Source organism: Polypterus senegalus, chromosome 13 (assembly GCF_016835505.1).
Source record: "Polypterus senegalus isolate Bchr_013 chromosome 13, ASM1683550v1, whole genome shotgun sequence".
Taxonomy (NCBI): domain Eukaryota; kingdom Metazoa; phylum Chordata; class Cladistia; order Polypteriformes; family Polypteridae; genus Polypterus; species Polypterus senegalus.
The window spans coordinates 129,313,656-129,324,598 of NC_053166.1; the positions used below are offsets into that span (position 1 = coordinate 129,313,656).

Genomic DNA, 10,943 nt, shown 5'->3' on the forward strand with positions numbered 1-10,943 from the left:
TAATCTCAGACTAATATTAAAAATACATTTCTTCAGTTTTCCATCACTTATAACTGTGCATTTATGTTCAATAATAGAAAAACCGTAAGCTCAAGTGCAAGGTTAACATATCATTCAATTTCAAAAATAGACATGAACACCCTAAGTAATTGCCAATTAATAAGGAAAACTCAGTTACACAGTTGGTAAATAACATATATTGTATTCTGCCTACATTTTAAAATTACCATCAGTGTAACAGGCAACTTGTTGTGAAAAAGTCAAATATAAACAATAACTGTATTTATTTTATCAAACACAAAAATAAAAAAAAAATAAAAACATCACAGGAAAAAACAGTGGATTTCACGTTTTATTACACTTTTGCAGCACAAAAACAGTAAAAGTTATGTGACAGCCAGTCTGCTAGTTTGTAACCCATTACAGTATCATAAAGCTTCACTCCTGCTATGACACTTCATTTATTTCATGCTGTGCTGCCCTATAAATATTCACGCAGTACTGTCTTTTAAAAACTACAATAAATATTGTATTAAAGTATAAAATAGTCTTTTTGAAAATTAATATAAAAAATGCCACTTCTTTCCAGATACCCTATAAAGTTAATGAATTTAATTTTCCATAATTAGCAAAATGGTCAGTAACCAAAGACATCAACTTCCTTCAATGCTTTCGGTTCCCACATTTCCCCTTCAGCATTTCATCATCTCTTGCATTCTCATCTCCGAACAAAAGGTGATTCGTTTCTGCTGTTGTAATTGGCATCTGAATCTTTGGTCTCGCTTTTAGCAATCTGACTAGCTTCTACCATACTTGGCAGCTTTTGATCATTTCCTTCATGTCTCTTATACTTTCAATCCTTTTGTCTTTGAGGGCCAGTGCCAGCAAGACAGGTTTGTTTCCTGCTTCTTGTGATACAAACGTTACCAGGTTTTTAGCAAAAACATGGGTTACAGCCTGTAATGAAATTAAATAAGAATATCATAAGCTGCACATTTAAATTAACTTGATTAAAAATCAACAGTGCTATTCTGAGCATTCTACTGTAAAAGAAACAAAATACAATACCAAAAACAGATTTTTCCCCCATTATTATCCACACTACTTCATACTTTTCACAATATATTAGATAATCAGACATCCAGTCCTCACATGTGAAGAAGTTATTGCTCCACATTCCAACTGGACTCAACTTAATTAAAGAATATTTTTTGTTAAAAGCTACACTTAATAGTGAGACCTGATTGAGGTCATCACTGCCCAGTATAAATCGGACAATATCTGACCCTTACTATGGGAGTACAAATGTTCTCAAGGTACAAAAAGAAAATCCTGAAAACAAAAAATATTGATGACTGCTTTCCATGAACTTGGAAGAATTTTTTTTCATGAATTCACAAAAAAAACCTGGGGAACTTAATATTAGTGGCCATAACTTAAATTCCCGAAGGGCACCAGGCACAAAACTGGATTCATGGCAGAGTAACAAAATGGAAACTGCTTCTCATTAATAATGATTTGCGTGTTGACCTCAAGTTTGCCAAAACACACATGGAGGGCTCTCCTCTTTTCTGGGCAAAGACTTTGTGGCCAGAAAGGTCGAACGTGGGACTTTTTTGCTTCGTTTTACCCAATTATGTTGTATAAAAACTAAAAATGCATTAAGTGGCAGCCTCCTAGTACAAGCAGTCATGCACGATGGTGGATATGTCATAGTGTTGAGATGCTTTGCCACATTAGGACCAGGATTACTTGCCATGTGTAAAGGAACAATAATTTCTTCTTTGTATCAAAGGATTATTAGGGAGAATATGAAAAAGATGTAGTAGCTGAAGTAATATAGCAAGACAATGATCTAAAAATGCACAAACAAATTTTCAGAATGGCTGAAATTGAGAAACTACACTTTTAATGGACTAGTAAAAGTCTAGGGCTAAACCCTAGTTTAAAAGGGACGTGACTTGATCACTTTATGTTTAGAAGCTGACAAATGTCACCAGGCTGAGTCAGTTCAACAAGAAGTGGGTCAAAATTCCACCAAAGTGGTATGATAGCTTGATAAAAAAAATACAGGAAATGTCCAGATAGACCAATTGCTGCTAAAGAAAATGTAATAATTTACTGCATCCAAGGTGGTATTAACTTCTTCACATGTGGCTTTGGGCACTGCATATCATTTCCTATTAAGATAAATAAATGCATTTCATATTGTTGTGTTTCATTTATTCAACTGAGACACCGTTTATCAAATATTACATTTTGGTTGACTATTATTCAGTGTGATGCTTATGCAATAATGCAGATAAAAAATTGAAGTGTAGGCTTATTGAAATGAAGTGCCATTTAAATGCAATTTATAAATAGCAAAGTCTGCAAATACAACATGCAACAAGGTTAAATTCCAGCTCACTCAATTTAAAATTTGCTGTAAACTGTTAAATATTTACACTTATCAACTGACTGTGACATAGGGTTCACATTCTGGTTAATGAGATCATTTATCTTTCATTTACATAACTATGTAATTACCTTCTTCGCAATTAACAATTTTGTTTAAGAGAATGTTTAATTATATACCAGATGAAAGTATTTTCAAAATTCAATCTTCTTTCTCAGCTTCTGCCTTTACTTATATTCAATAGGGATCAAACAAGCAGCTACAATAATAGAGGAGTTAATGCATGGTTGTAATGCACAGGTATGTTTCTTTTCTTACTGTATACTAAAATTATTTCACGCCTAACAGAAATCAAAATTTTCATTTGTGGCACTGGAGAAGCCAGTCTTGCTATTTTGTTTAAGAGTATGTCTTTCAAATATCTATAAAATTAGCAAAATGCTTCTTTTGTATAAAACATAGTAACAATTATTTGACAAACCTGTATACATCTCCTCTCAGAAATGAATTGTTAACCATATCCATTTTTTAGTATATCTATATGTGCTTTCGTTTATGAGTATTCACTTACTCTGGTAAATACATTATAACCTGTAAATCTGTAACAACTGAAGAAAATTAAAGGTTTTAGGTTTACCTCATCATTTCCAAGCAGTACTTTTGTTGTAAATATAGGTTTACTAATATCAGAGGATGTCACATTAGGTGTAAGTGATATTAATGTTCCCATTTTTCCATACTGTGTGATGACCACAAAAATGTAGTTGCTAAATGCTGTGCAGGCAATCTGAGTGGAGACACCATTGATTATCTCATTTTTGCACTTTGAAAAGATGACTCTCTCAGCTGCCATTGTTAATGGACCTATTGTAAAAGAAAAAAATACATTGAAGTTATTTGTGGCATTAAAATTCATTCTGTACATTCATTTCTCAAAACAATTCCTTTATGTTTGTGGCCCTTTGATACGTTAAACACATTAAAATTACTGTATATAAATTGCTCTGTCTGATCTTCCTGGTATTATACATTTATGTACCAAATATTTGGAACGTTTTCCTAATTTAAATATGGCATGAAACCACTGTAGATAACTGCATAAATACTCCAGAAACTCTAATTTTGAGTTTTTATTTTTCATAATTATTATTAGCTCTTGTTTAATAATGTTAAGGCTGGAACCAGCAACCCCCGTGACCCTGTGTTAGAATATAGCGGGTTGGACAATGACTGACTGACTAATACTTTTATCCGGACATTATTATAGTTTAGAGTTTGCTTAGAACAACTTGGCTGGCTTGGTCATATTGTTGCCATTTAAATGTGTAATAAAATTTGTGACATAACTGTCAAGGCTCTTTCTCGGGAACTTACTTTTATCTTATATTAATTCTTCTTTTTTTTTGGCTATTACTCAAAATACAGTATCTAGAAAAGTTAGTCCTTTGTATCTCAAAAAAAGGTGCAACTCAAGTTTTGTAATCGATTTTTCTTCCCACCGAAACAATACAAATGAAGAAAATACAACACAAAAATTATTTTCTTCCTTGAGACAAGCTCCTTAAACGTGGCCCTCTGTTAGACTAAACGGGTTTCATAAAGTTAAGATATGTTATTGTTGATTGTTTTAACAAAGATATCGTTTTAAGTAAATAACTTTATACAGTAGGTTCAGTAAATTAGTTAAAATGCAGTAATCGAGATTTTCTCATGTTTATTGAACAACAGTATAACTGAAACATTCTAACTTTTATAAAATCCATTACTGCTTTAATGAAAATAAAAGCCGACAATAACATAAAGCTAACACAACACGAACACTTGCCAGCGCGATGTTGCAATCTGACCGCCTGAGGATTCACTGAATGCCGTGTCCTTTCAATTCGAGTACCGAGGATCGGCTTTGGCCTGTACGCGGCTCTTCTTTATTATCTATTATTGCGGAAATTATTTAAAAGCACGGCGATCGAGTTTATCCGTACCTTATATCGATGCCAAAAAATTAGTAAAAGAGGTTCAAAATAATAAGAGATTTTGACTTAACGGCAATTTCGCCGCTGCTACAGCAAAAAAACACAACACGTTGTAGTTAGACGAGCAGCACTGCGCACCACAGCGCCACCCCTCGCGCATACCGGCACTGTCGTGTACCTTCTTTGTGATTTTTTTTTTTTAAGCTGTTCAAAAAACGTGCAATTCAAGAAAAGCTAGTTGTAGAAAGTACGGCACATGAATGGCATTTTTGCGATGTTGACGTAATGCTTCTTGTCCCCACCTTGCAGTGCCCTTTACTTAGAACGTTACCTGTCGCCGCGCCCACACAATTTAATTCATATCCGACAGGCCAGCGTGGGTAAACGTGTCATGTGACAAGCTGGAGGCCCATACCGGCTGGTTCAAGGTGTGTATTATACAGTAGGTGCTGCTGGGATGTTCTCTAACACTTGCAAGCCTCAGTTGGCTTGGTTTAATAGTGGATGGATGGATTTTAAATTGTATTGCCCACTGTTCGGTCATATTCATTTGAGACCTCCAGTTATATTCGATGCATTTTGTCCCTTTTAGAGACATTTTAAGGAGCTGAGGCATTGGATCATATCCATTTATCAATGCACTATTAAAATAGTAAGGTCATAGGAGCCAGCAGTACTCAGTTTTGTTTTCATTCTCCCTCATCCCATAACTTAGCCTGCCTTTTAATTAGCTGGTTGATTCAGTGGGCCTCTCTTGAAGTGATATTAGTGGCCTGGCACGCAATAGAAAATCACACTGGCCATTACAGAATCGATGTTGCAGAATGTGTAAAGGATGACATTACTCACATTAAAGGAACACAGTCTCCTAAGAAAAAAGAGCCTGCTCTGCCCTTTCTTATACTGTATAGATCTCCTGTGTTTCTAGACCAGTATTTTAACAGCATCATAGGCCCCTGGGCAAAGTAGTGCACTGGGGCCCGAGTTTTGATGGCAAATCAGAAACATACATAGGTATCAGAAACATCACGGGCCCCTATTCTCCTGTTGCCCCCAGCGAGTGCCTCTACGTTAAGACGGACCTGAGTCTAGCCGGTCGTTGATTTGGACCCTCAAGTACTTGAAGGAGTGCACCACCTCTACGTCCACTCCCTGAATATTGACCAGGAATACAGGCTGTATGGTGCAGTGAAAATCAATAACCAGTTCCATGGTTTCGTTGATGTTAACATGCAGACAATTCTGTTTGCATTAAGAAGCACATAGTTCTCCACCTGACGCCTCTCCTCTGTCTCATCCCCCTTATCAATACACCCCATAAGTGCAGAATCATCTGAGAATTTCTGCAGGCGACATGAACTGTTGAAGAGGTGATTTTAAAGTAACAGTGTCCATCATACTTCCTTCATACTTTGACATACTTCTGCCATGGTTTCTCTGAGACTCAGTTTGTTCTACCTGAAGTCTTTCCTTTCTCTCAATTAGCCGTTTAGCTGTTAAAAGTGTACTAGGCCTTCTGTGTGATTTCATCATTGCTACCATGGCCTTGAAAGCAAAGGTGCCCTTTCTATTCCAATTATGGCTTCACCTCCATTATCTAATATTAACCTCTTTCTGTTTAGAAGATTTTCACCTAACGTAGTGTTCTGTACCTTGTATACCAGTCACTTTTTCGCCACTCTAATTACATTTGGAAGCTATCTGACCTTAACTTAAGAATTCAACAAGAACTTTAATTGTCTTCTATATGTGGTTTGCACTTAGTATCTACCACAAATGTAAAAAAATGATTTGTAATATACAGTATTTGACATCTGGTAATTTGTAACTAATGGTTTTCTGTGTTGAAGTTCATTCTGCACCCAGATGCACACTACACCCTGTAACTCTACCTCTTGTACTTTGATGATAAGCTGATATATACCTCATTAAAATCTTCTTGGAAGTCAGGGTAGATAAGGTCATAAACTCTCCTGCTATCAAAGTTATCTTTTAATATGCGTTCTGATCATTTTCAAGAAAAGAAGACAGGAGTTTCAAGGTAAGGCATGGATGATATACTCACTAATCATGTCACCAGAGAGTGGGACTGTGTTATTTTTTGATTAAAACATGCAAGTAAGAATTTCACTGAATTCAATATGTGTGACAATAATGACCCCATAAGCGTATAAACCAATTGCATGTTTTTGTTGTCTCATCATCAAATTCCAAAAAATAAATAAAGTATCAGGCCCCTGTTTTAATCCAAGCCACAAGTCTGTTACAACTTGATTACTGGATGGTTTTATCTTGTTTTTTTTAATTGCTTCTATTAATTTACATGAGATCACGTTAAGTTATTTAGCCTTTAATTAGCAGGGTCAATGTAATGTTCTCTTTATATAATGGAACAATGATGGCAAACTCCCAGTTCTTAGGAATTCCCTTGGATTACATCGAGCTGTGAAAAATAAATGGTAAGGTTTGTATTTGTAATCAATTGCTTCCTGCTTCTTGTAGACCTTAGGAATACATTTTGTGCAGTCTTTGTTTTCAGGATTTTTCAACTTTTGGAAAATTTGTACTCTCAAATATTTTTATATATCCTGTAACAGGCTTGGATATTACTTAACCTTTTACATGAATTTGAAGTTCTGTAATTAGAACTCATCATCTGTCCACTTATTTTGGCAAAACCAACATCCGGTGAAGATTTTATTCCTAACTGCCAGAATACACAGAGACTCTGCACACCACTACATCAGAAAAAGGTGCTTTAGAAAATGGATGGATGTTATTGATTTATTTCTCTTTTCCTTTGACCATTTAATTCCTGGCAAATTACTGAAAAAATTTTGTGAGTTGACATTTTTTCATTATTACCAGTACCGATATTCTTCTAAACTTGCCATGCCATTTGAATTTGCCCAATTATCTGCAAATCTCCTAAGTCTGATAATAACATTTACTACAAATAATAAAAAACAGAAGATTAGTTTTTAAGCAATTTATAAAATAAGGACAGCTGTCATGAAAAAAGTCATACATGATGCTGTCAGAACTGAAAAGATACACATACTGTAGAACTGAAATAACCATGAGGTGTCTGCGTTTCAGAGAAACAAATGAAGGCATGGTCTTTTTCATAAATTATTATTAGGGGGGTCTGCCCCCTGCTTGCTTCACTCGCCAAACCCCGTGCGGGCCCTACGCGCTAGTCATTTCCTGGATCTGACGCTTGCAACAAATCGTGCTTTACTTTTGGATAATCGCTAATATCAACTCTGTCTTTGATATCTCTGTCTTTTGAAACTATTATTGCTGATAATTCATCACATGTTGGTTTATTATACTGTATATGTGAATGTGATGCTTTGGATTCATATAGAAATCCAAGAAAACTTCTTTGTCTGTGTTTTTCAGATAAATTTTGTGTAAAGTGCGATACTTTTGGACATATGGATTTGTATCCATTATTGGCTGTAGAATTTCTAATATGTCCAATCATTTAACTCTTTCAATTCTATGTTGCATCGCTTCTCTGTGATCATAAATATAAACCTGACTGAATTGTGGTTTCTTTGAATTAAACTTGTAGCAGCTTTCATTGTTGCGGGACCACAGATTCTGAGAGCATATGGACCTGAATCATGAAAATCTACATTTTGTGCATTGAATGATGCAAACGTGAACAGATTATTGTAGATTCGAATATTTTGCCTGTAGTGTTTGTGGATTTCATTTTCACCAAATGACAAATCTTTTATTTCTCGTAGATAAGCCTCTTCATTGGGAAGAAACACTACTTTTCCCTGATGGCAATACAAATTAGATGATCTACAAGTCTGCGACTTAAACTTTAAAGCCAAACAAAATCTACATACTCCTGTCATATCACCTATGTCCATATATTCAATCTCTTTTCACTGTTCTGTTTTTTCACCGAGTAATAATTTCCATTTGTTTGCGCTAATGCAATCTATACTGTCAGTTTTTTGAGACTTTCGAATTTTAGTACTTTCATTATCTCTAACCTGCTCTGAATGAGTATCACGCCAATGTTTTTGAACCTCTTTACAATGTTCTACTTTGTCTTCTACTCTTTGTCTTTTATTTCCGCCCCTGCTTGGTCCTATTAGGTTTTCAATTTTGCTTGGTCCGGGCTGATTATAACTTTCATTATTTTCCGAATTTGCACTTAGATTATTATTGTTCTTTTTTGAATTATTTTCTCTCCAACACTTTTTGGCCTCTTTTCAACGTGCTGTCCTTTCTTCTTCGCTTAGTCATCGACGTTTCATCTAGAACATACAAAATTATTGTCCAGAAAAGGACTACATCGAAGGAAACAAATAGATTGTATGTCTTGTATCAAAATGAGGAAAATGTAAAAATTTATAAGACCTGAGAGCACAGGAACTGTGTCTGACAATAACATTCACACAAATGAGAGGTGAGTGGACCGTGGGAGTGGTTAAATCTCAAGTCGTCTCATCCCAGGATTTTTTTTATATAATAGAGAAACATGAAATGTATACTTTAAAATAAAATTAATTTTATCTTGTTATCCAATCACCTGTGACATGCACCTAACCAGAAAGATGCTAACTGAACTCTTATGTTCTTTTACTTAATGCGGGATAGGAAGAAACGTCAAACCCAGCTGTACAACTGTTACCTGTAATCTCTTTCCTGTTTCACTGTCCGGATTGTACCTCATGGATTCAACCCTAGGGACCTCTAATAACTGGGTCTGTCTTTCATTTTCTGTCCTTTACTTCAACACAATTTTACCATCAACAGAGGACTTGACAACAGCATGCCCTCATGGCCTTAAAGGAATTCAGTTAGATAAGAAATGATCAGTGCTAGTAGCAATCAGACAAAGAATGGCTTGAAGCTTTTACTTAAAAATAACTAGGGGGCTCCGCCTCCTGCTCACTTCGCTCGCTGGGTTTGATTTACTGGATATACAATTTAAAGAGATTGTTATTTTCATCGGAATTGTTACATATGCATTATTTTCACTTTTAAAACCTTTGTAAAAACAATACTTGTCCTTTATTTCCGGGCGTGGTTAAATCTTTCACACAGGACTTATAACGCTGCTCGTGTTGTGAAGGGGGGATGGCTGAACACATGCTAAGGAGATGCCTTTCGTTCAGCTGCTGTCTTTCTGCTGCTGCTGCTGGCGAGCAGCATGCACGCTGTGCATTGATCATTTAAAAGCCTGTACAGCAGCTGTCCTTTTGCCACTTTGTGTCTCTGCCACTCGCGTTGTGGGGGTAGGGGTGGGGCTGAAAACATGCTAAGGAGAAGCGGTGGGATCATCTGCTGGCTTTCTGCTGCTGGCAAACTGCGTGTTCTGCTTGTTGTTTTAAGAGCTGGGAGCACATGATGTCTGTCTGCCAAAAGCATTCCAACAACTGCTTGGTTAGATGTCAGTGAACTTGTTTTAAATGTTGTCTCACTGCCTTGTCTTGTGTGACATTAAAGTGTCTCTTGTGGGACGTCAAACTGTCTTCCGAGAAGATCACGTCTCGTCTCCCTAGTCTCCCTCCCAGGATTTTTTTTAATAATAGATAGATATTTATTTGCATAATAATGAATAGCAGCAAATCAAAGAATTATACAACCATTATAACACAACAATTATGCAACCATGTTCAATTAGGCACAGGTGACATATCCTAGATGGCTACTTTATAGTGTTGATTGGTGAAATTCTCCAAAGCGCCTTCCTTGGCAAATTGTAATGGTTTGCTGGTGAACTTTGTTGCCAGTTTTTTGCCTGAAAATTGACCTTGTGTCCAGCTTAGAAAAACCTCTTTTTTCCCAGTGCCTCAAAATGTTTTGCAACTCCAAGGTAACATCAGAAAGCTGTAGCAGACAGTGTTGGATGGGACAGCCCCCTCAGTACATAATGCTGATTTCTTACACCCCAGATGAAGTGTCTGCCAGTGGAAGTCAGCCCTCAGCTACAGAACAGAGCGCAGAGGCCCATGCCCAGAGACACCTCTTTTTAACGTACAGCACCAGTCCTTTATCATGCAGATGCTGGGGAGTAAGAGGCCCCTCCAACTCAGCCACCTTCAAATCCAGTGTTGAAATGGGCATTTGGCAAAGTTGTTGACACTGCACCTCCTGCCCTTTTGGCTGGTAGCCCTCTTCTGCCAGCTCATGACTTGCGGCAACACCCCATCTGGCAGATCCCCAGCCAATATTAATGTGTAATTCTGTGGACAGATTTTTTGCTCCTTACTATAGATTCCAGGGATTGCTGTGTCTCTGTCTCTGCTCTTTCTCTGGCGTTTTGTAACTCTTAAGTGCACAGGGCTTGTGAGGGCCAACCCTCATTGAATTTATGCTCCCTGCTTCTCTTGCCACTGTCTGCAATAAATTCTACTGTTCTGATATTCCATTCTATTAGTTAAAAATAAAAACAGCCCTTTAAACACTCTTTATTTTTGAACTTTTACGACAAAAGCCAAACTTAAATAATTTTCAGAGAAGTTCAGGTACATTTGTATCTTTCTGAAATTAAAATAACTCAAAGGCATTCTGTAGAGAAATTCCCCTTGCACAGGGGT

The 10,943-nt window shown here is 36.5% G+C and overlaps 1 protein-coding gene across 4 annotated transcripts; it reads right to left on the bottom strand.

Annotated features, from left to right (window-relative positions):
- Nucleotides 1-338: 338 nt before the first annotated feature.
- psmg3 (proteasome (prosome, macropain) assembly chaperone 3) lies at nucleotides 339-4,761 on the bottom strand. 4 transcript variants are annotated; one of them, XM_039775767.1, is made up of 3 exons: nucleotides 4,703-4,761; nucleotides 3,036-3,262; nucleotides 339-957 (listed from the first exon to the last, which is right to left on the bottom strand). In XM_039775767.1, exons 2-3 carry the CDS (start codon nucleotides 3,249-3,251, stop codon nucleotides 805-807), a joined length of 369 nt encoding a protein of 122 aa, XP_039631701.1. In that variant the 5' UTR covers nucleotides 3,252-3,262; nucleotides 4,703-4,761; the 3' UTR covers nucleotides 339-804. The 4 variants fall into 4 exon arrangements, with proteins under 4 accessions (XP_039631701.1, XP_039631699.1, XP_039631700.1 ...); XM_039775765.1 differs by lacking the exon at nucleotides 4,703-4,761 and adding an exon at nucleotides 4,381-4,537; XM_039775766.1 differs by lacking the exon at nucleotides 4,703-4,761 and adding an exon at nucleotides 4,224-4,350.
- Nucleotides 4,762-10,943: the final 6,182 nt, after the last annotated feature.